At 39.5% G+C, this 25,770-nt stretch overlaps 1 protein-coding gene across 10 annotated transcripts in view; it reads right to left on the reverse strand.

Moving 5' to 3' along the window:
- Window positions 1-1,357: 1,357 nt before the first annotated feature.
- Window positions 1,358-25,770, reverse strand: part of LOC101422437 (sodium-dependent phosphate transport protein 1-like) — a 47,498-nt gene continuing 23,085 nt past the window's right edge. For 3 of the 10 annotated variants that reach the window (XM_004463479.4, XM_071211000.1, XM_071211001.1), the window contains 9 exons: window positions 21,698-21,931; window positions 21,527-21,614; window positions 21,086-21,172; window positions 18,978-19,096; window positions 18,717-18,878; window positions 17,633-17,780; window positions 17,390-17,537; window positions 9,559-9,649; window positions 1,358-3,350 (listed from right to left, as the gene is read on the reverse strand). In XM_004463479.4, the coding sequence (XP_004463536.2) occupies window positions 3,216-3,350; window positions 9,559-9,649; window positions 17,390-17,537; window positions 17,633-17,780; window positions 18,717-18,878; window positions 18,978-19,096; window positions 21,086-21,172; window positions 21,527-21,614; window positions 21,698-21,931 (1,212 nt within the window). In that variant the 3' untranslated portion in view covers window positions 1,358-3,215. Of the gene's footprint in view, window positions 4,005-9,558; window positions 9,650-9,708; window positions 10,724-17,389; window positions 17,538-17,632; window positions 17,781-18,716; window positions 18,879-18,977; window positions 19,097-21,085; window positions 21,173-21,526; window positions 21,615-21,697; window positions 21,932-25,770 lie in introns of those variants that run through there. The other 7 variants (XM_004463480.3, XM_058285342.2, XM_004463481.4 and 4 more) reach the window with 7 other exon arrangements.

The raw sequence follows: 25,770 nt of genomic DNA on the forward strand, positions 1-25,770 counted from the left end.
TTTCAGGATTCATTTTGGTTGGAGAAAAACCTTCTTGCTCTTGGCTGCCACTGAGGTATTAGACATGGTCTTCTACCTCTTCTTTTGGCATGGAGATATCTAGGACTGGGCTGAAAAGCTGACAGCCACCCACTTATGAGCAAATTGAGTGATGCGACAGAGCCGGTGAGTCTGTTCATTGTTATTCTTTATACTTGCTTGACTGATTAGCCACTCAGTTTGTGTTCCCTTTGCTTCCAGAGCCTTCTCAAGGTCTTGACTATGTGATACTGAAGATTCTGCCTAGGAGAGTTTATAGGAATTAAAAAAAAAAAAAAAAGGCTATTTAGTTGTGATCTTCTGAAGTCCTAAGTGTGTCTGAATTTCTTTGTGTTTTCTAACACTTTCCACTGATACCCTGGTAAAATCATCAGGGGTGGATGACAGTTTCTCAGCAAAGCAAAAGAGGGAGCTGGAACCATGGGAATCGGAACTCAGAATGATAAGGGGACTTGTGTCCAAACACCCATAAAATTAATTCTGAGAGTTGTCCTAAAAGCAAGCCTGGAAAACAGAAGGCATTGTGTGCACTACTCGAAGTCCTGGACCCGGAGACCATAGTCAGCACAGCCCGCACTTCAGGAGAGGAGGACTGTGAGGAGGCACTGCATGGGTTGGAGGCCTGGGTGGAAAATGACCAGAAGGGAAAGTACATACAGTCCAGACCCATTCTGACAAGAAGAATGGATGTCCTGCAGCTAATGGGGTTGGGGGCTGGGAGCAGAAGTCATGTCCACCAACTTCCTCTCCAGGGCTGCTAGCCATCAGTAAGTATAGATGCCTCTATAGTTACTGTGATGGGCTCTAGGTTTCTACCCAAAGCCAAGTCCTGCACTGGGGCTTGAATTTCCTCCCTCTGGGAGACTCAAATACTTCAATACTGTGTTTGTGCCCTCTCCTACACCATGACTCTTCACTGTTTGATCATTCCATCACAAGAGAAACACGCATGTGTCTTTATCTTGAGAAACAAAGAAACACTCAAAAGATGCTCCCCAATTTCATGTCCCTTAAAGCTACCAGCCATTTCTCTTTTGTCCTTCACAGGACTGTCTATACTTGCTTTCTCTATTTCAATTCATTTTCTCTTTATGTTTCATTTTTTTTTAATTGTAAAAGCAGGATATATTTGACATGTTCTAAATACACCAGTAATTGCCTCTTGTCTCAAGTATACTAAGTCCTTTCCTGCCAAGCTATCCCATTCTCATTTCCTGTGTGTACAGTTTGAGGGGAGACCAAAAAAAAAAATAACAGCCTCTCTTTGTCTCCTAACTTTAGGATTAACTAATTGAAAGATAAGCATTAGAGTCACACATTCTTTTTTCCTTAATTTTTTTACTTTGAAATGTAACAAAGATACAGAAAACATCACAGAAGAGATGTATGTCTCAGAGGATTATTAGAAGGTAAACATTCTTTTTAATCACCACCACCTGGTTATGAAAAATAAAATATTGCCATCAGCTTAGAGATTCTCCATGTGCTCCATTCTAATTCCTCCCCCTCCCTTATCCCTAAAACTGACTACTCTCATGATATTCATAGTTCTCTTTATTACTCTGTAGATTTCTCACCCATGTATATATCCCCATATCATTTTTTTATTTATGTTTAAATATGAAGACGGTGTTTATTTTTAATATTTGGTCAAGATAAACTGTTGTCATTAATGATATTTTTATTTTTGTAATATTTTATAAGGATTTTTTCTTTATTAATATATTTTTAATAAACTAAAAGATACTTTGATTACATAACTGTTAATTAAAAAATAAAGGGGATTCCCATATTCCCTTCTCCCTACACCTCCCTCATTTTCCCACATTAACAACATCCTTCATTAGCGTGGTACATTCATTATAACTGATGAATACATTTTGAAGCATTGCCAATAAGCATGGATTAGAGTTTACATTGTAGTTTAAACTGTCTTTGCACAATTTTGTAGGTTATGGCAAAATATATAATGGCCTGTATATGCCATTTCAATGTCATTCCGGACTGTTCCCAAGTCCCCAAAATGCCCGTATACTACACGTGTTTTTCCCTCTTCCTGCACTCAGACCCTCTAGTGGCCACTGCATCCACATCAATGATATAAGTTCTTATGTTTATAGAATCACAATAAATCTATAGTATAATGCCGTAAGTCTATTTTGGTTCGTAGTATATTCTTCAGTCCTGAAGATTCTGAAATTTGATGCCCACTCCACCTCTAATTGAGAAGGGACTTCAATTCCACAGGGCAGATGGATGGGACTATCTTGCTTGCAGCTGTAATCTCTCTCAGTTCTTTGGGATGGTAGTTGTGCATTATCATCTCCTTGTTAGTTGCCCAGGGTAAGTTCAATAAACTGGAGTGTAGGTGTTGCACATCCGTTGATATTTGGGGCCCTATAGCATTTACACAGGCAATTTTAAAACAATTGGTATACCATTTAAATTCCTTTTAATCTACTGGCTTTCCTTCATCCCTTTTATTTTATTCTTTATGATTTTTTTGTTGAAGAATCTGAATCATTTATACCTGTAAAATCTCCCACAGTTTAGATTTGCCAATGATATCCTTAGGATGTAGTTCAACATGTTCTCTGATGTATTTCACATAAAACAAAAACTATCTAGAGGACTGTTCACAATAGGTTTGATTTTCTTAGCAAGACAGTGGTGGATGTGTGGCTTTCACCAGAATTTTGCCAGGGACACTTTTAAGATACCCACTGCCAAATCCATTAGGAAATTCTAAGCTTTATATAATTTGATGCTCTGATGGCCTTTGCCACAGGTCATCACTACCACCTCAGAACCTTCTTTTTACCTCCCTTCTAAAACACCATATTCTCCACTGTCCTTCCTCACTCTTCCCAGTCCTTCCCAGCTCTTATCTCCAATGAGAACTAGCCTTTCTTCTCCTTGTCTTTCAATGATAGAGACTCAGACTCCCAAATCTGTATCTCCAGTCCCAACAGATCCCCGGAATTCCAGACCAGCACCATCAGGTTGCCTAAGTGTTTCAGACTCAGCATTTCACCCCAATCCCCAAACCTTCTTCCCGCTCTCAGTCATCAGCACCCCAGTTTACCCAAGGGATGAGCCTCAACTCCTCTTTGTGCTGCATCCCCCCTAGTGCTGTGGACTCTCCAACAACAGTGCCTAATCTGACCACTGCACCTTCAGAGGCGTGTCTGTTCTCTGTCTCTAGCCCAGTCCTGGACTTCCGCTGCAGCAAATACAAGGTAGAAAATGCTGCTGCCCACATTAATGGCTGACAACAGCATAAAGACTTTAAACCAGGGAGAATCTGGATCCTGAGGGAGTAAAATGCAGAGTAATTATCAATAAGAGGTCTAATTTTTGTTTTCTTAGCATTTAAAATATAATATTACAAATAATATAGACTCAGCAAAAAGCACTTAAAAACATGAAAAAACATACCCATCAAAATAAGGTCATAATTCATTTCCACAGAGATGATCACACTATCATTCTACTCTTATATCTATGTCTATGTACATATAATTTTTAAAATATGTAAGAACATCATTGCTATATACATAACACTAATGTCAAAAGTGAATGTCTTTTCATCTAGATACATATCATACACATGCTTACACACCAATAAATATTCTACTGTCCCATAACCTACCTGATTAGTGATCTTGAGATTAGATTATAAAACATATAAACCATCCCTTATTTCTTTATATTTAAGTTGTTTTCCAATTTTGTTGCTATAAATAATAAATATCAGGGTAGTTAAATTTATACTCATTAATCCCTAGTAAAATTTTATGAAATATCTTTTCCTCATTTATGAAAATGACTGACATGTTTTCTCTTTCAGTCTATTAACTAGGTCAATTTCATCAATAGACTGTACAATATTGAAACATGTTTGCTTTCATAGAAAGTAACTTACTTGATTATGATGTCTTTTCCTTTTAATGCACTCATGGATCCTATGCAGAAGTAATTAATTTCATTTATTTGTGCCTATACTCAAAGATGACATTATGTTTACATTTTGTTTCAGATTTGTTTAAATATTTTTCCTTTTATCTTTTTCATCAGCCAAGGTTAAATTTTACATAACTAGTAATGTATTCTGAACAGTGTTTTATTGTATTTCCATGTTTTTGAAGGAATTTCTGCCTCAAGTTTATATAATTTTTACCCTTTATTTACTTTACTGTCTATTTTTTTTTCGTCATTTTTTAAATCATCTTGAATTAACTTTGGAGTAAGATTCAAGAACAGACTGTAAATGCATTTTTCTTGAGTGGGTTAGCCAGTATTCTGGCCATTTTGCTTTATAAAAATCAAATCATCCCCTCTAGTCTGAACTGTAACATCATTATAAGGAGTTACACCTGTAGCTGTGGCAAGCAGAAGAGTGGCTCCTGTTTCTTAATGCTTTGCCTCAGAATTAGCACCTATCATTTCCTGTCATATTTTCTTGGCCAAAGGAAGTTCCATGAATATATCTAACTTCAAGCAGTTTGGAAATGCCCAGGAGGAGAGCCTGGAAAATTATTTTGGTTAAACTACTTGACTTCCCAGTCTGCCTTTCTCTTCACCAAATAATTGCCTTACTTGCCTTCCTATATACAGAACCTACTAATCAAGAGAGAACACCCCAAAGTCCCATCTAGTCCCTACATTCAGCCACCTGAGGACCAAGTTAAAGGATATTCCCCCACAGGTGGCCCTCAGAATTTCTTCCTAGCTTCTCTGGACCAGTTGCTCCCATTTGTTTCCCTTTATGAAAAGAGTTACTTATACTAAATCTTAGGTTGCTAAACTACTATAGTTTACAATACGATGGAGTACCCTTAGATATAGCATCTTGTGCATAACACCCTGATGAACAGATGGCTCATGCCATACTTGGAACTTGAAATTGTACTACCTATAGGTTTGAAGAGATGTCTAATTTGAACAAGTTTCTTTTGATGTGACAAAAAATCTCATAACAGCCTGATGCTATCTCTGGGGTCCAGTAGACCAAGATGATGGTGTAAGGTGCTCCAGGGTGCCATTTCCACAGAACTCCTTTAACAAAAAAACTGGCTAAAACTGGCAGAGCCATCTTACTCAAATTCTCAGAAAACAGTTAAAGTATTGCAGTAAACCTGTGACAGTCAAATAAGAAAATGAAACTTTTAACACAATCCTGACAGTCAAGGAAATCTCTGTCAAGTCACTAGCTGGATACAAACTTAAAAAACCAGAGAAATCAGGAATTAAATCCTGGAGACACATTTTAAAATATTAAAATGTGTAATGTGCAAAAAATGATTACTAGACAAAAAGGAACAAGAAATGATGACCCATACAAAGGACCAAGAAAATATCCAGAAACCATCAACAATGAAGACCAGACTGGACAAACCAGACAAAGACTTTTAAAAAGTGCAAGTACATAACATTATGTGCAAGTACATAACAGGAAACAGAGGGGAAGATATAAAAGATATCAGGAAAACAATGAAAGAACAACATGAGAACCATGATAAAGAAGTAGAAAATTTAAAGGAAATCAACAGAGATACTGGGGATGAAAACCACCACAATAACAGGAATGAAAAGTTTCAATAGCAGATTGGAACTGGCAGAAGAAAGAATCAGTGAACTTGAAGGCAAGACTATTGAAAGGATTCAGACTTAGTATGAGAATGAAAAAACCTAAGAAACCTATGGGCAACCATCAAGTGCACAAATATATTCATTATGGGAGTTCCAGAAAGAGGAGAAAAAAGAAAAGATGTAGGAGGAATATTCAAGTAAATAGTGGCAGAAATGGCCCAAATGTAAGGAAAGACATGAATATAGAAATCCAAGAAGACCAACAAACCCCAAATGGGATAAACTCAAAGAGAACCAAAATACTAATCTAAGTATCAGATGTCAAGGAAAAAGAGAGTTCTTAAAGCTTCATGAGAAAACAAACATGTCATGTTCCAGGGAGCGCAAATAAGATTAATTGCCAAATTCTCAACAGAAATCATGAAGTCAAGAATGCAGTAGATTGAAATATGTAAAGTGCTGAAAGAAAACAATCACCAACCAAGAATTCTACATCTGGTGAAACCATTTTTCAAAAAATCAGGGACACATTAAGATTGTCCCAGAAAACAAAAGATGAGTGAATTTGTCACCAGCAGACCTTCCCTACAAACAATCCTAAAGGGAGTCCTTTGGACTTAAAAGAAAGGACACTAGACAGTGGATCAGGTGGCACAAAGCAAAACAAAAAAACCTCAGTAAAGGCATCCATGTGGGTTAATTATAAATGCCAGTACTATTTTTGGAGTTTAACTTTACTTTTTATTTCATACTGTTTCTAAAATGGAAATCCATAAAGAGGTATGATAAATCTATGGTTCTGGAATACAATACATAAAGATATAATTTGTAAAACATACCTAAAAAGTGGAAAGATGGAGGAATATTGGAATAGGGTATGTTTATGTTATTAAAATTAAGTAGTTATCATTCAATTTGATTGCAATAGATTTAGTATGCTAAATTTAAGTCCCATGGAAACCACAAAGAAAATATCTGAAAAATACAGACATGAGGATATGGAAAGGGATTCAATGGTAAACTACCAAAAAAGCAAATAAATGTGAAAGTAGGCATTAACAGAAGAAATTAAGAGCAAAAAGGGATAAAACTTGCAAAGAACAAACAGCAAAATGAAAGAAGTGGTGCATTATCAGTAGTTACTGTTAACAATGTAATATAGTTAATTGTGCAATTATGAAAATGTTATTTCATGAATTGTAACAAAAGTATCACATCAATGCAAGGTGTTAATAATAGAATGTCATAAAGGTGCTCTATTTTGTGAATGATTTTTCTTTAAACCTGCAACATCTCTAAAGCAAAAATAAATGGATTAAACTCTCCACTCAAAAGGCAGAGATGTACATAATGGACAAAAAGCAAGACCCATCTATATGCTGTTTCCTAGAGGCTAACCTTAACTTCAAGGCAACAAGTAGATTGCGAGTGAAAGGACTGAAAAAATATTCCATGCAAGAGAGCTGGCGTAGCTATATATATATATGACATAAATTAGATAAGTCAAAAATGTTATGAGGGACAAAGAAGATCACTGTATACTGATAAATTGGTCAATTTAACAAGCAGACAGAACAAATATAAGTACATATGTATATAATGGGAGGGCCCCCAAATAGGAAGCATATAATGCCAGATTCCAAAAGAGAAACTGATGGCTCTAAATTAATTGGCTTCAAAACACCAGTTTCCAAAACCAATAGAAGATCTGGACAAAAGATCAATAAGGAAACTGAGACTTAAACAGCATTATAAACTAGCTACAAGGTAAACATACAAAAATTAGTAGTTTTTCATATGCTATTAATGAGCAATCTGAAGAAGGAATCAAGGAAAAATTCCACTTACATTAGCAAATAGAAGAATCAAATATCTAGTAAGAAATTTGCCCAAGGATACAAATGACTTGTACACAGAAAATTACAAAACTTTGCTAAAGGAAATCTGAGAAGACCTAAATAAATGGAAGGATATTCTGAGTTCATGGATTGGAAAACTAAATATTGTTAATATGTCAATCCCACCCAAAGTAATTCACAGAGTCAACAAAATTCCTGTAAAAATTCCAAAATCCTTCTTTGAAGAAAAGAAAAAGCAAATGATTAAATATATATGAAAAGATACTGTCCCTGAATAGTCAAAACTATCTTGAAAAAGAATGATGTTGGAGAGGTCATGCTTCACAATATTAAAACATGTTACAAAAGCACAATAGTCAATAAAACAAGGCACTGGCACGAGGGCAGACATATAGACCAAAGGAATTGAATTAAAGTTCAGAAATAAACCCTCACATCTATGGCCAATTGAATTTGACAAGAGTGCCAAGTCTTCTCAATGAGGAAAGAATAATCTCTTAATGAATGGTGATAGAAAAACTGGATATCCATATGCAGAAGAATGAAGGTGAGTGGCCTCCTCATACCACATACAAAATTTTAAATAAAAATGGATCAAAGACATAAATATCAGATCCAAAGCTATGAAATTACTGGAAGAAAGCATAGGGAAGCATCTTCAGGACCTTGTGTTAGGCAATGGTCTTAGACTTTTCACCAAAAGCATGAGGAACAAGAGAAACAATAGATAAAAGGGACTTCATCAAAATAAAAATATTTTGTGTATTAAAGGACCTCATCATGAAAGTAAAAGACAATTTACAGAATGGGAGAAAATATATGGAAGTCACATATACAATAAGGCCCTAATTTCCAGTTTATATGAACAAATCCTACAGTTCTCAACTAAAAGACAAACAAACCCATTAAAAAAATGGTCAAAAGACATGAATAGACATTTCTTCAAAGAAAATACAAATGACCAATAAGCACATGAAAAGATGCTCCACATCATTTGCCATTAGGGAAATACAAATAAAAACCAAAATAAGATATCATTTCACACCTAAGAGAATGACTACTATTAAAAAAGGGAAATTAACAAATGTTGACTAGATGTGGAGAAATAGGAACATTGTTCATTTTTGGTAGTAAGGGGTGAAATAGTGCAGCCACTGTGGAAAACTATTCGGCAAGTTTTCAGGAAGTTAAGTGTAGAATTACTGTATGACTCAACAATTCCACTCTATGTGTATGCCAAAATAATTGACAGCAGGGACTCAAAAACTTATTTGCACACTAATGTTTACAGCAGCTTATTTCACAATTGCCAAAAGATGGAAGCAACCCAAGTGTCCATCAATATGTGAATGGATTATCAGAATATACAATATGGTATATACAGCTAACGGAATATTACCCCACATTAAAAAATGATGTTTTGATACATGTGACAACATGGATGAATCTTGAAGACATCATGTGAATGGTAAGAAGCCAGATCCAAGGGAATAAATATTGAACGATCTCACTGATAAATAATTCGAATAAGCATATTCATAGTCAGAAACTTGAATAAAGTTTACCGGAGGCTGGGGTTGTGGTAAACAATGGGGAGTTAATGTTTAATCAGTATAAAGTTTCTGTTTGGGGAGATGGAAAAGTATTAGAAACAGATGGGGGTGATGATAGCACAACATTGTGGATGTCCTTAACAAACACTGAATTATATATCTGAATATAATTAAATAGAAAACTTTACTGGATTAAAATTTTTATAAAACCACAGGATTGTGTACCACAGTGAACTCTAATGCAAATTATGGACCGTGAAATATAGTATAAATATATTAATATGCTTTCATCTATTTTAATAAAGGCACTCTGCTAAACTACACTGATAATAATAGGGTAATTTGTGTGTGAGTGTGTGGAGGGGTGGGGTTATATGGGAACTCTATTTTCTACAACTTCTTCAATGAAAAATTCATTTTAAAAACCTCATAATTCATCCTCTGCTGAAGTCTCCTCTTATATTTTTCATGTATATTTTCTCTGTATAAGTAATATTTCAAAAATAATTCCTTACCTGATTAATGATGATGCCAGTCAAAGTAGAAGCCATTAGTCCTCCCATTAATCCCGTTAAAGTTGTAACTCCTCTTAAAAATCCATAATATCTATACATAAAAAGAATGACAATACAAAGATGTAAAGCAACTCAAATGCTGCAGGAAAAGCCAGCCTAGTCAAATCAGCTATAAGAGGGATAAAGGTCGATTTCATGGATTTCCCATTGCTACTTCTCAAATTCCATTAACATTCACTTATTACAGAAGATAGATAATATTTAGAGTGAAACCTAGTAGAGTTGAGAAAACCACAAATGCATTTTAGAAATTCAGAAGGCAACCTCTTGTTAATGGGAACTGGTTTAGGTTAATGAGAGGAACCTCATTTACACCCAACTGTGATTGGTCAACTCTTATTTATTCAAATGAACTTCCGCTGGAAATGAGCCACAAGAGCAGCACAATCCCAAGGAGGGGCAGCTCTCCAACACCCATTTCAGATAGAGCCACCGGGTAGGGAAGGCGTCAGACCCTTCAGCCATGAAAAATAAAAGGTTGCTTTTTGGAGAGCAAAGCCAGTGTCTAATCACAGAATTATTAATGGATTGTTCAAGAACAGGGAGTCTTCACCTTTACTGCCCAGCAGATTTCCGCATTGAATGCTCTGCATTTCAAGTGCTTCCCTTTTATGATAGTGACGGGCTCTTTTGTTTTATTTTGGTTTCATTTTTAGTTTTTCCTTTCTCTTCTGCTCTGTGTTTTGTTTTGGCTTTGTTTCACTAGGGCTACCCATTCCCACTCCACCTTTACAATTTAAATTTGAAATGGGTGTGTAGCTTGTTTGTTAGTTCACAGGTTCCTGACTGGAGATAAGGCAAGCCTGGACCCTGTGCTCTTGGATAATGGGCTCCCTGAGCCACTGAGTAGAACCGTCTCTTTTGATACAATTGAGTTGTTATCTTTTCTGGAGAGGAGAGTGTGTTCTAAGACTTTGAAAAAGGATATTTATGGTTACTGAGGAGCCAGATGCGCAGACAGTGACAGAAACCATTCATTTTTGCCAGTACCCATCCTTGCCTTCTTCATTTTAGCAATATAATCCTTGGGTTTTCAGGTGGGAATCAGGGCCAAATTATGACTTTCTTGAGCCTTTGTCACTTTTGTCTTCATGAACCCCTTCATCTATGAAAAGTATTAAAAATATATTTTATGACTGGCATTATTATAAGGGTAAACATAGCCATGTTACAAAGTAAAGCACTTCTTCTTCTGATATCCTTTCCTAATGTCTCTCCACATCTTAATGGTAAAATTATCATTTTTTAAAATCTCAAATGTAATTTATTTTAATTTATCATTCATTTTGAGTATAGTTTTAGAAGAGATATTTTTCTGTGCTAACTACTAAAAACTTTACACTCTATCTTTCATATAGGCAATTGAATTTCAGTGCAGCTAGAATTGATTTCTGAGAAGTCTATAAGGTAGGAGTTAAATTTGATGATGATGATGATGATGATGGTGGTGGTGGTGATGATGATTTGTGTGTGTGTATGTTTGTTTGTTATGTGTGAATGCCAAAATTCTTGGTGCTGTTCTGAAAAATACATCATTTTCCTCAAGTTTAGTAGTGCTGGCAAATAGTTTTCCAAAAATGATTGTACCAGTTTGCACGCTCTCCAGCAATATAAGTATTTGGTTTGCTCCACCTTGCTGACATTTGGCACTTCCTATCCTTTTCATTTTAGTCATTCTACCTATATGAATGCAACATGTCTTTTCCTCTGGTTGCTTAATTTTTAGAGTTTTCACTCTTTGATTTTCAGCATTCTTTCTCTATATATTTTAAACCCTATGTTTTATCATGACTGAGATTCACAAGGTTTATCTATGTGTAGTTTACTGTCTTTCATTTGTTTACAGAATATTTAGAGCTGTTGTCTTTTAAAATCTTGCTTATGTCCCATTTTCTCTCTACCTTCTTTCTGCTATCATGGTTATAAATATGTTAGCCTTTTAACTGTGTTCTATATTTCTCTCCCTCTTTTTTTTTTAAAGATTTATTATTTATTTACCCCCCTTTCCTCTTCTCCTGCCCTGCTGTATTTCCTATCTGTGTTGTCTTCTCTTCTCATTTTTTCTCATCTAGGATTAGCTAGGGTGCAGTCCTGGAGACCTCTGATGGGAAGAGAAGTTCCCTGTCAATTGCACCATCTCAGTTCCTGGTTTCTGCTTCACTTCGTCTTGACTCTCCCCTTGTCTCTCTTTTAATGTGTCAATATCTTGATACGTGATTCACTTGAGCAGAGCACTGGCTCACCAAGCGGGCACTCACGCTGGCACTTGTGCTGGCACTGGCCTGCTGTGTGAGCACACTTTGCCTTCTTTTTTTTTTTCCACCAGGAGGCCCCAGGGCTCAAACCAAGTTCCTTCCATATGGTAGGTGGAAGCTCTAGCACTAGAGCCACATCTGCTTCCCATGTATTTCTCTTATTCTCATTATTTGCCATTCTTTCCTCTCTATATACTTCAGATTGGATATTTCCTTATGATGTGTCTCCTGGTTTACCAGTCCTGTCATCTGTTGTGGCGAATTTGTCTTTACATCTATATATCAACCCCTTAATTTTGGACATTTTACTTTTCATTTCTAAAACTTCCATTTGCTTGTTGTTAGAGATTCCAATGTTGGTCAAATTTTTATCTCATGTATTTCCTTTAGTGTGTCCCTGGTTTCTTGGATATAATTAAGTCACAGCTCTTAAATTTCATGTTTGTTAGCTCTAACATCTCTATTAGTCATGGGGTATTTCTCGTGGCAGTTTGTTTGTATTATTTGGCTTTTAATGACATTTTCCTGTCCTTTGGCATGCCAAGCAATTTTTAGTAAATGTTGGACATTGTGAATGAAAAAAGTTATAGAATCTCCAGAAAAAACTGTTATCTCTTTCCAGAAAAAAAAAAAATGGGCTTTTTCTTCAATAGATTTGGAGAAGAGGGATCTGATAGTTGTAATCTAATTAGAGGATAAGCTGAGATAAGGCTAACGTTAAACTTTGATAAGACTGAGTTTACCTCAAGATCACCACTGTCCTTCAGATGTATCTCTCCTTGGTTTCCAATGGAGAGTTCAGTCTATTCACCTGGGTCCTTCAAAATCCTGGTGGCTCTTGTCTTCTCAGCAGAAACAATATGGGAATTTCTGCCATGCTTCTCAGAGGTTTATCACTGAGTTTTGTTTGTTTATTTCTGTTTTTTTTGTTTTTTTGTTTTTTTTGCCTCTTCTCCCATTGGCCTCCAGTGCAACAGCTATCTCAAGGGGAAACTGACATTGTGTTTAAGGCCATTCAAATTTTCAGTATTATTACCCTAGTCCTGCACAATTACCAAAGGCTTTGCTGATTTCTCTCTCCACAGCATTAGAGTTCTGCCAGGACCTAACCAACATCAACAGCTTCCTTCCAGCCCTCAGGATTGGCAAAACCACAGGAAAGCCCTGATGGGGATTTTCAGCTCATCTCTGGAGGTGCTACCCTCAGGAGTCCTGGCTCCCTCTGCTACTCCCCGATGCTGGTCAGTGTATACATTGGAGTGCTTTCTGGTCTTTCCTAATTGGCATTAGCTGGGGAATCAGTTTGCCACAAGCTGCCCCGTCCTACCTGGAGGTTCAATAGTGATGTGACTGTGGGAGAGGATTTGAAATTTTTACAGAAGGAGATAATTTAATTCCAAGGTCAGAGATGTTAGCAGAAACCCCAGTGTCAAGAATGCTGAATCCATGACAGTTCCTCTGAAAAAATCCACAGGATACTATGCTCATTGCTCTTAGGATAGCAAGGTAAGAGCTTTTTATGCCAAATCCTCCTGGTTGTTATATGGTATGGGCATAGAAACAACCTTGAGAGTGTTCTAATTTTGGACAGTTCTATGGAGAAAACTCACCTCAAATGGCTTATTGTACAGCTGCAGCAGCCCGTGGTGAAATTTTTTTCTTTTTTCTTTTTGTTAAATTTATTGAAGTATATCACTCATACATAAATATACATAAACAATAAGTGTATAATAATAGTTGTGAACTTACAAAACAAACATATATAACCTCATACAGGACTCTCATAACTCACCCTACCACCAATAACTTGCATTGTTGTGAAATCTTTTAAACTAATAATTAAAGAGCATTGTCAAAATATTACTACTAAACAATTTTTCCCCTAACCAGTCCAATTATTATTATGTTTATATCATTTATATATGAACATACATAAACAATTAAGTGTATAGTAAAAGTTGTGAACTTACAAAGCATACATGCATAACATCATACAGGGGTCACATACATCAGCACTCCACTAACACCTTGCATTGTCATGAGATGTTTGTTACAAACTATGAAAGAACACTGTCAAAATCTTACTACTAATCATAGTTCTTATCTTACATTTGCTGTGTTTTTCCCCCAACCCAACCTATTATTATTTTTTAAATATATTTTTATGACAGAAGTTGTAAACTTATAAAACAATCATGCATATGTGCAGAATTCCCAATCGACACCCCTCCATCAACACACCACACTGTGGTGGAACATTTGCTACAGATAAGATAATATCATCTGATTGTCTTTGCATCTGGCTTACTAGAGTATTTTTTTCTGGGTGCAGTTTTTCTCTTTAGTTTAAGGCTTCTTATCCTTTCTCCTTGCTGGTGATGCATTAGGAGCCTAGCATGTAGTTGGTGCTGTAAGCTGTAGAGGCTCAAGCTACCTTCATTGCACCAGGGACCAATGAAGCTTCTTCCAAATTTCTCCTTTGCCAGGGGTAGGGACAGAGGAGAGTCACAGCTGTGTGGGAAAGTCCAAGTGCAGGCCTAGACTGTAGTTGCCCAGAGAGACTGATGAAGCTTCACACCCCTTTCTCCCCTGCCTTAGGCAGGGATGGAACTGCAGGTATGGGCAGCCAGCTATGCAGTGTGGGTCCAAGATGACTGCAGTTGCCCTGGTAGACTTCTGATTTTCAGTCTATGCTGGCCAAAGCCTATATACAAGTAAAGCCAGTTACCTGTATAGGCTGGTGCAGGGCTCTTCAGCCTCCTCCCTGCCAGAGGTGGGGCTGAAGCTTAGGATAAGGCTACAGGCTGATTTGTGTGAAAGAAACTGGTTCCCGTGGACACTGAGAGTTTCAGTCATACTGGCTTCCCTGAAGGCTGGATGCGGAGTCAAAATGGGAGCTACCGGCCTCTTTCTGACTTGGGCTGGTTCACACCCCAGCTGTTCCTAGGGTTATATCTTAGCCAGCCAAGTCTACTAATCAGTAGCTGAAATTGTGCCTCCAGTGGAGGATGGGCACCCGCCTCTGTGGTGTGGAGCACTCTACTTATGAGTCTTCTCTGCACACGAGCAGACCCCTCCTTCCACTCCCCCAAGGACGTTGCAGGATGCTCTTCTACTCTCCTGGAGCCCCTAGATAGGTGCTGCGGTTAGCTCCAGAGAGCTCAGGGTGTTTGCTAACTGCCCTGTAGCAGAAGCTGACTCTAGGAGCTCCTTACTGCACCGCCATCTTGTTGGTTCTCCCCATGGTGAAATTTTAATGGTTTTAGCATTTCATTGAACTATGATTTAGTAGAACTCAGATATCTGACTATAGTTCATTCCATGTGTAGGGAAATTCAGGTCTGCACATTTTATCATTCACAAATCATTGAAAACAACCTAAATCTCTGGTATAGCCTCCCTTTAAGAGTGTCAATGGGGTGACAGTGACATCCAAATTTCAACAAACTACCTTAAAAACCCTGTGCTTTTCTATTCTTGATATCCTGAAGGAGATGGTGGCCACATCACCTCTATCTCTCTCATTCTAATATCCCAGTATTTACACAAAAGCACACCTATATTACTCTTCTTCCTTCCAGTCCTTTCTTTTTTTTTTATTGACTTTGTAATAATATTACATTAAAAATATATTTATGAGGTCCCATTGAAGTCCTTTCTTGATGCTTATGTTCCTCCCCAAGGGATGCAATCCCTTTGGACAACTCTTAAGTTCTAAGAAAGATCAAATTCCCCTAGGAGGACAATTTGGAAAATTGACCCCAAAGGCATAAAGCTAGTATTCCCTATAATAGAGAAGAGAGATATATGATATGGAACATGCATTTTTAAATAAGTTTTGTCTCCATTCACTAGTAAAAATTAGTTAGCGCAATAGAAATCAATAGGCTTGAGACATAAAACTTAAAAGCCCTAGAGAATGACATTGAAGTAGCTTCACAGTAAAAGAATTTTTACCAAATTGTCATGTACTGACTCTGACACTTTCAAAGTACCTGGGTAATATGGATTTGGTCCATTAGAATGTTGCAGCTCAGGTCAAGTCAGATGTTCCCCACACCTCTGCTGGCAGAGGTATTTCACATCCTACTGAGCAGGCACTGGTAGGTATCCCTACTGAGTGAGGAACTACAGCCAGTAAGCTTTGGCAGCAGGCACACCTACACATGAGCCATCACTCACCTTATTCCTGGCCATGTGACTTACATCAGTTAACTTCCTGGGACTTTGCTTCCTCATGCAGGCTATAATGTGAATAATAGTCTCACACTCAAACTGGGGCATGCCAGGCACACAAATAGTACCCCATAAATGATAGCTATTTATAGTTTCCCTTATCTATTTATGTATAGTTCTTTACCTGACTTGCTTTTTGAATTGAATATTGTGCACTGATATTGTGCACTGTGTCAAATAATCAGAACAACTCCAAATAGTTTTTAGGAGGGCCTCCAAACAGGATAAATCAAATGTACCTATGTCCTCGTTGCCCTGGCACTTACCACACATATATCTGACAGGCAGTACTCTTTATAGAATTATGAGAAAGAGGATAATGCTTGGTTGATTTTGCCTCTGTACTCCAGGGCTACTGCCTAACACAACTTCAGAGAACTCTGTACATATCAGATCTGTGTTCTCCAGGGTGTACCCAGCCCACGAAGCAAAATGTGCACAGCCACACATGGGGTTGTGCAAAAGGCAGGGAGGCATCCATTAGTCACCCTTATTATCTCTTTAAACAAGGTTTAGCAGGGTAAAAAGAGATGAGTCTAAAAAATTTGGATTCAAATCCCAAGGAAAATCCCAAACCAGGGTTGAGATCCTGGGCTCACAATTATCTGAACCTCAGTTTCCTTATGTGTAAAGAAAAAATGACTAATATTGGTAGGCTGACATGAGGAGATCATAGGACATAGTCATGCATACAATGGAGCAGCCAACAATTGGAGAGTGTTTGCTTGGGGCAGGCACTACTCCACATACTTGATGTGAACTATTTAATTGTCATGCTCCTAAGAGGGAAGTATTTTCTTCTTCCTCCCATTTTACAGGCAAGAAGACAGGCAGAGAAAGGAAAGTAACTTGCTAGAGGTGTACGGCTGTGGTGATGCTGAAACCCAACATCCTCTAACTCCAGGAGCTGTGTTCTTAATTCCTAAGCAGTACATGTTCATAAGTACACAAGAGGCTCATACACATACACGTACTAATATATACAGAATTAATTCCTCCGTTACGTGCCTGACCTGCAGAAATGCTGCTCCAGAACCTTTGGCCTGCTGGCCTTAAACTTCAAAGTGAATGAAATCATCAGTCCCCCTTGAAAACTTGGATGCAAGAAAGAAAGAGACTTTTAAAAACCCTACCTGATGCAATGGATGTGTCACGATGATGGGAGCAAGTGTTGCTGTGGGGGGAGTGGGGGGTGGGGGCGGTGGAGTTAAATGGGACCTCATATTTTTTTTGAATGTAATTTTTAAAAATAAATAAATAATTAAAAAAAAAAAACCTACCTGGGAGCGATATCCAACACATTCAGAAGTGTTCCAACTGTATTGAGACTTAGGGTTGCAGTAATCAGTATCAGGAAAATAATAGTGCTGAGGAAGCTGGAGCTCAAGTAAAGCAGGCACACACTGAAGAGGGCAGGAAGGAGAAGCCCTGGGGAGAGTTGCAGAAGACACAGTCAGGAGAATCCCCTGATGGGGTGAAGTGACTCCCCCTGCCCTGTGTTGAAAGTCCTGGCTGGTCCTTACCTAGAGAGGTGAAGAGTTTCCGAATGGTGAGTAGGCTGAGAATATTCCTGGACTGAAAGAAGTCTGACATCTGGCCTGCAAGGATGCCAAAGATCCAGGCAAACAAGTAGGGGAGGGCAGACAGCCACCCATTCTGGGGAAGAAGAATCTGAGAGTGCTTATGACAGGAAAGATAACTGCTGACAACTAAGTAATTCTTGCACTGAAATTAAGTATTTAAATCCCACACTCTCTTACAGAAAACTATCAAATTTCAACCCAAGAATTACACTGGGGCTGCACAACCTGAGAGAGGAAAATAGTTTTGAGGCCAATAACAGTTGTCACAATCGGCCTAATTTCTATTTTGAGCACCAGAGACCTGAGAGTACTGGGCAGCAGGTAGGAAGAGGGCGTTGGAAATGGGAAGTGCTTGCCCTGGAAACAGAGAGGTGACAGCCATAGCCGTTGCAAAGGTGCCTTGTGCTTACTTTGGGCTGCTCATCCTTACAACAAGCCCATGTTTTCGTAGAAGAGAAAACTGAGTCAGAGAACTCAGATAATCAAACTGTTACACTGGCCTTAGGCTGGGTGAATGGATGCTCACTGCAGAGTGCCCCAAAGTGAAACTCCAGATTCCATTTCTAAATGTTCTTCTCTGTTAACCCTTCACCATGCAACGGAGGGGCCCATGGGTCAGTGCTTCTCTAAGTTGCACCTGAAGAGGTCTGTGATAAGAAATGCCAGTCCTTGGAGAACAAGAACCAAGTCAGGGCTTGGTTTGCTGAGGTGGGTAGGCCTCAGGGATTAGCCACAGGGTTTTCAGGGAAGGAGACCAGAACCAGCAGGGGATGGTGGCATTGAGCTTTCAAGTAGGCAAGTACAGTCAGAGAGTGAATGGCAGTAATGATTGTGGGGCACACGGTAGCAGGTGGCAGGCATGGTGTAGACACCTGTGCCTTTTGTCACAGGTTGTGCTGGCATCACAACTGGAAGTGGTGCATATCCAGGTAAAGACCATCAGCTAAACATGCTGCTGTGACTTCAGTACCAAAGACTGAGAATGCAGCACAGATATGGGTAAAGGGAGAACAGATTTACTCACCTCTCTTATGTTAACATGAAACATGGAGTTGATAAACATTGGGACATACAGAAGCATAGTTTTATTTGTACAGTAATAAGCAAAATTCCCGACGGAAATGGCCCAGAGTGGAAGAGACTTAAGCATAGTCTTGATCGGCAGAGGTTGTCTCCTTGAACTGAACTGGAAAGGAACCCATGAAGAATTAGCTCAAACAAACCCTCTGGAACATGCCTGGACAGAACTGGGGGTGGGGTGTGACGCCGAGTGTCTGGGTTCTACCTGCTGGATGGTGGAGGAGGTGATGTACTCCTTCTCACTGATGCTGATGCACGGGTGGTCCTTTGGGTCATCGTAAACCAGGAAAAAACAGAGAAGACACAGGACACAGCCACAGATGCCTGTCAAAGCGGGACAATTAGTATTAGAATCATTTATGGCATGGTAGGACTCTTTCCTAAATGACGTTTTTTAGTTCACGAATCCTAGAGTTGACCTCTTTCTCTTTTCAGACTTTGCTACAAAGCTCTCACTTTTTACAGGCCACCCTGCATCCAGCACTGTCCCTGCCTCCAGAATGAACTTTAAGTAAATGGTGCTAAGCACTTCCCCTCGCTGTGCCTCTATTCACGACAGCTCAGCCTCCCACCCTCAGCCCTCATCTCTACAGACTCCTATATCTTCCAACACACAAAGTCCAGGCCAGCTGCACAGCTATTCCCACAAGGCTGGACAATCAGCAGCTCTGAGAGCTGGGCGCAGTCTTGTTCCTGAGATACAGCCCAGGCCTCCAGCATTGCTTGGGTGCTAGAGGAGTTGGCCAGCTTGCTTCTTGTTTCTAAACTTCCTCTACTAAATACCTGACCTTAGGGGACCCTGGCTTAGGACAGGGAGTAGGTGGAGCTCACTGGTCAATTTTCCAGAAATCTTTTCATTCATTTGAGAAATTTCTATTCAACCCCATTATATGGCAGGAGCTATTCTAGGATCTGGGGTCACTGCTGTGAATAAAACAGATAAAAATCCTGACTTTCAAGGAGTTTTCATTTTAGTGGAAAAGAAATATGATCATTAAAAAAATAAGTGAGTGCAAAGTGAATGTAACTCAAGCGATTGGCTCCCATCTGCCATGTAGGAGGTCCAGAGTTCGAACTCAGGGTGTCCTGTTAAGGTAAGCTGGCCCACATGATTAGCTGGCCCAAGAGGAGTGCTGGTCTATGCAGAGTGCTGGCCCACACAGAGAGTTGGTGGAGTAAAATGACACAACAAAAAGGGATACAAAGGAGAGGCAACAAGAGATGCAGCAAACCAGAGAGATGAGGTGGTGCAGGAGAATGTGATCCTCTCTCCTACCCTGGAAGGTCCCAGGATTGGTTCCCAAAAGCATCTAATGAGAAGACAAGCAGACACAGAAGAACACATGGCACATGGACACAGACAGCAGATGGTAAGGGGGAGGGATGGAAGGGGGTAATACATAAATAAATCATTTTTTAAGCAGTAGTGAAATGTATTAGATGTCAGACAGTGACAGAGAAAAGGAGAGAAGTTATAGGGGAAAGAGGGTGATGTGTGCCTTGCTCAGGGAAGAGGGGAAACAGCTGAGAACTTCTGGGCCAAGGACCCTCCATGCAGCGGGAGGAGTAGGTACCGTTGCTCTATATAGGGGGCCATTGTGATGGGTGGAGGGTGGGAGCAGGTTGGGATTAGAGAGAACAGGGCCAGACTAGGTAGAAAGCTATAGCCTCTTGTCAGATTTTAGGTTTTTACAACACCCTTTAGCAGTGGTCAAGGAAAACCTTGACAATTTAGTCTTTTCTCTTCACACTGTGACCTCAGAGCCCAATCTCAAGGGAAAATGTGAGTGGAAAGACATGAGCACCCACTAGGGGCCTGTGCATTCTGGATGTCTCTATCTAACCCTCAAAAAATCTGTATGATGCAAGCAGCAGCTCATTATCAAATGGAGAGAACTGAGACTCAGAAAGGCCGGGCTACTTGATCAGGGACACATGGTGACAACTGACCCTCAGCACGGATGACTTCCTCTAGTGAGGGAATAGAGCCCTGGAGGAGAAGGAGCCTGGGGCAAAACTCTGAAGACAAGGGGTAGTGAGCATTGGAAGAGGACAGGTCTGCAGGGGATGATGCTGAGAAGGAGGGATCAGAAGCAGCCCAGTGCTGGGAAGGCACAGGAAGGCAACGGAAGTTCCTCACAATACCTGGCTTATAATCAGAACTTCATAAATGCTGTTTTCTTTCTCTGCTTTCAATGGGTTTAATGCATCTTAGCAAAAATAATTTCATAGGAGTATTTACATTATATTAGGTTTTTATTTTTGTTACCTTAATTCTGAATAATAACTAGGATTTTTTAGAAAGTGACTCACCAAAAATATAGAAGACCATTGGCCAGCCCAGGGACTGACAGATTAATCCAGTCACCAAGAGTACAACGAAGGGGCCCAGTACAAACCCTAGTGAGAAGACACAAAGAGGACCCCTAATTAATGCAGACATCTGCAGGTGGAGGTACCAAGGCCTCACTGTAGCAATGAACAATTTCATGCCAAAGAAATGTGTGTAGAATAACATTAAGCAGAAGAGAATAAGATATTTGCTTTTCTTTCTTTCTTTTTTTCTGCTGCTTGGGATTAGAAAGCCCCTTCTTTATCCTAGGCATTTTCTGTTTGTTTAAATCTAGGATTCTGGTATAGATAATTTCCCAGGCCTTTGGCAGTTCCAAACATATGTTTCCTAAGGGTGTAAGGAAGAACATGACATCATTAAATAAAAGTGTGATTCCAGCATTCAAGGTCCGAAGCCCTTACCTGATGTACTTATACTGGTAAGTCGGCCTCGTTCCAAGGGGGGGGCCCATCGGACCCATATTTCATGCTGACCTGTTGCTACTGTATTCTGAAATGAGAAGAATCGAGTCAATTGATCTCTGGCACTTGCAGGAACTTAACCTTAGTTCAGTTTTTGCATGGACTTGATACCTGGACGATACCCTGGAGTACTCGGCACAAGATGATTGCAGTTTTGCCAAGGTCAGCAGCCAGTGGGATGAACAGGTTGAATAGTGAGCTGAGGAGCATTGCACAGCCAACCATTTTCTTTATAGAGTATATTCCAGAGAAGTATCCAACAGGAACTTGGAAGAAAATTGAACCATAGAAGGTGCAACTGAGGATGATTCCCTGGATGTCAGGGCTCCAGTCATACACCGGGTTCTGAAGGAAAAGAGGAGACTCATCTAAATTCTCTGAATACTGGATATTTCCTGTTACATTCAGGGATGCTGGGACACTGCTTTTCCCTTCCATAGGTAGATAGCTCTCCTCTGCCCAATATTCTCTATCATGGGAACTTCTTTCTTCCTTTATAGCACTCATTTTGCATACACATTTACACTTTATCATTGGTATACTTTACCGTAATGTGCAGTTCTCACAGTCAAGGGCTCCAACTCTACCCCCTAGTACCTGTCACTGCACAGGGATTTAATCAATATTTGTGGTATGAATGCCATTAAATTCCAGGTAAAGTCTCCTGTAGAGTACTGTGTCATACTACATATCATTATCTTGCCTCTTCCTCTAACACCTCCATTAATTTAAGCTCATTCACGACATGCACACTCCTCCATACATCCTCCTCCCAGAGAGAAAATCCACAATAGAAAAGAGATCAACCATAAAGAGAAGTTCTCAGGCTGAGTTGTGGAAATTATATGAATGCATGATGAAGGAAAAGGTCATTTCTCTTCCTTTGCTTGGGTCTGATGTGACATGGTTTGTTATCGTTCTTGGGATTCATCTGTTAATTCCTAGGTAGGGGCCCTTCTATAGTTTTATCACGTTTTTAAGCTGATGAAAGAAATTCTGAACATTGCATTTATCATTGGGACAATTGGGGTGAGGTTGCATGTGTATTTGGACTTGTTGCACAAGATAGAATCCTTAATTATATTAGGTTAGGACAGGATTAAACTTCTTGTGAGGCACTAAGATTATTAGTTCCATACCCAAAGCTTTCTCTGCTGGTCGAATAGGTAGGAGGAGCATTTTGAAAACTGAAATGTTTAGCTGGATAGAGAGATCTTTTGGTGAAACGTGCTGATTGGTATTTTGGGTTGGAACATGAAAGAAGGAAGGAAGTAGGAATTCATGGGTTTGTGCTCACTCTAATCGTAGTATCTTGTCCCCTCCATTCCTCTTTTTTCTTCCCCTCCCTAAGTCCCTGTCATACCATGGTTTGGATTCTGTGTAGAATCTCTCTCTGATGGAAAAGGACTTCCTTTGATAGATCTATTAGGAGTACCAGTCTATAATGGATAACAACCAGTGAGGGGCATCCGTATAGTATCCAGGGGAAAGAGAAGCTCTACGTCTTTTCCAGTAGACATGGTGGGGCTACCCATAGAATGGGGCAGAATGTTCCATCAAGTTTTATAAGTCACAGGAGCTGCACCAACGAAATCAGTAATTACCCGTCCCCACACACGGCAGACGTTTGTTCAGTTTTCCCTGTTAAGTGAACAGATAAAATCTTTGGTTGTATTTCTTATTGCATGAATTCACCACTGTTCTTAGCAGAGTGAAGTACCAGAGTCCACAATAGTTGGGTTAAAACCACTGAGCTCATCTAGAACTGCCTGGACCAGAAGGGTAAAACCTCAGCTCGTATTTCCTTTTTGAATGCCTTCACTAATTATCATCAAACAGAGCACCCCATATATAAATTTCCCTACATAAATGTTATGAATAAATACATACGAACTTGGATGAGTCATACAAATAGACTGGAATATTAATAGATCATTTATGAGAGAAAAAAACCTGAAATGACCAATAAACCTAAGTGACAAATATAAATTGGTGCAATTCCTTTAAGAAAAAAATCATGTCTATTTTAACATTATAGGAGAATTCCCTTGCTCTTCTTTTCTATATGCAGTGCCCCATCCTCTGCTCTTTGTGGTGTCTGTTCACCTACATTCTCCTCATTATTTATTTGCCTTCTTTTCTAAAAAGTTCCGTCTTTTTTTCATAATTATTTTCTGTGTTCTCATGTCATTTTTTAAACCTTTCTGCTATTTATGCACAGCCTCCTATTCCCTGGCCATGTCTGCTGAGCTCCCATGTGCACTACACCATGGTGTCCCTTCCCTAGATGTAACTGCTTTACTAAATTTTAAGTTCCTTTGGTAATGTTATATTACAATTTAGATCTGCTTTGCAGAAACAATTTTCTGATGTGTTTTCATTGTTGGAGCAATTATATTGCTCTACGTCTTCATTTTTCATCTAGTACCTTTGTATAGCAGTAAACTGATTTTCTTTTTTGGGATTCATATTTGGAGGAGACGGATTTTCCTAGATTGTGTGGGGAGTTTCTGTAGGGTTGTGAATGTGGAAGAGAAATGATCCAAGCTCCACAGTTCAGGAGCTCCTTCCACCTTTTTCACAGTGAAGATCTAAAATATGGCCCCTCTGAGCAGCCATTTCTCTAGAAAATGGGATACTCAATGCTTGCACCAAAGCACTGGAATGTCATCAATATTTAGAAATTTGACTCAATAAATATTTTCAACAAAGTAGGTTTCAACAGATTTTGAAAGTACAAGTTGACACAATGCACTGCATACTTAAACTTTGCTTATTTAAAATGTACTACTTCATAACATATGTGTATACCTGTGAAGCCATCACTACAATCACTATGATTGGCATATTTTTCACTTCCAAAAGTTTCTTCTTGTTCCTTTGCACTCCATTCATCCTGCCACATATGTACCACTGATCTGTTACTATAACTTATTTTCATTTTTCTAGAAGTTTAATCTGCATGTAACCATTCACTGTTGGAGACTAAACAAAGGATATATTCAATGCTTCATCTACATTCCTTTGGCTATGAACCAATTCCTTTCAAAATAGAGCCTTTGAAGATCCTACTTAGATGCAGTCAAAGTAAATTAGGGCAGGCCTTAACCCATGTGGCTAGAAACTTCTAAGCAAAGGAAACTGGTCATAGTGGTCAGTAGAAGCCAGAAGTCAGAAGAAGAAGAAGTCTGTCAGAGACAGCCACTAGAGAAGACGTCAGGAGAAAAGCAAGCCAGGGAAACCCAACAGTTGTCATGAGGAACAGAATGCTACAGATCCTGGGAGAAAACATGGCCTGGTGAGAGCTTGCCTTTCAACCTCTAGCCTCCAAAACCATGAGACCATGAATTCCTGTTATTTGAGCCAACAGATTGTGAGGTATTTGTTGAAGAAGTCCTGGCAACCAAAGATGTTCGTTTTGCAATTTTGACAACTTATTTCCCTCAGCATAATTACTTTGAGTTTCATCCATGTGGTTCAACATATCACTAGTTCAGTCCTTTTACTGGCTGAGTAGTATTCCATTTTATGCTTGAACTGTAGTTAGTTTATTCATTCACCCATTGATGGAGATTTTGGTGGTCTCCAGATTTGTGGTTATTACAAATAATGCTCTTGTGAACATTTATGTACAAGTCTTTGTATGGATATTTTGATTTTCTGTAATGAAATCATTTGATAGTAGTATGCTGCGGTCACCCCTCGGGCTGAAGTGTGGTTTGCTGGCCTGGCGAGGGGAGCGGCCGCGGTAGGCCTAATTCCGCTGCCCCCATAATAGGGTGGTTGGTCGGGCCCACCGCCACCCCTGAAGGAAGCTCGGCATGGGCGCAGAGTGCCCTCGGGTCTACCCTTCTCGGCAGCCATGCTTCCGCGGCCTCCCCTCCTCCCGGATGGCGCCACACGATGCCTTGTGGGGCGGCACCCTTCTTCTTCTTCCTCCCTGCGCAGGCACAGGGTGGAAAATTCCAGTCTGCCCTTTTCCCCTCCCCCGACAGCAGCAACAGCCAGGCATGCGCGGGAAACTCAAGTCTGCCCTCCACCCCAGCAACAGCAGCCACCAATCCCTAAACCCTGCCCCTTCCCCCAGCAACAGCGACAGCCAATCCCTAACCACCACCCCTCCCCCATCCAGCACCGCCCGCTGACCTTTCTCCGGTAACCAATCAGAACAGGGCGTGGCTTCA

This window comes from Dasypus novemcinctus, chromosome 22, assembly GCF_030445035.2.
Source record: "Dasypus novemcinctus isolate mDasNov1 chromosome 22, mDasNov1.1.hap2, whole genome shotgun sequence".
NCBI classification, from domain to species: Eukaryota; Metazoa; Chordata; class Mammalia; order Cingulata; family Dasypodidae; genus Dasypus; species Dasypus novemcinctus.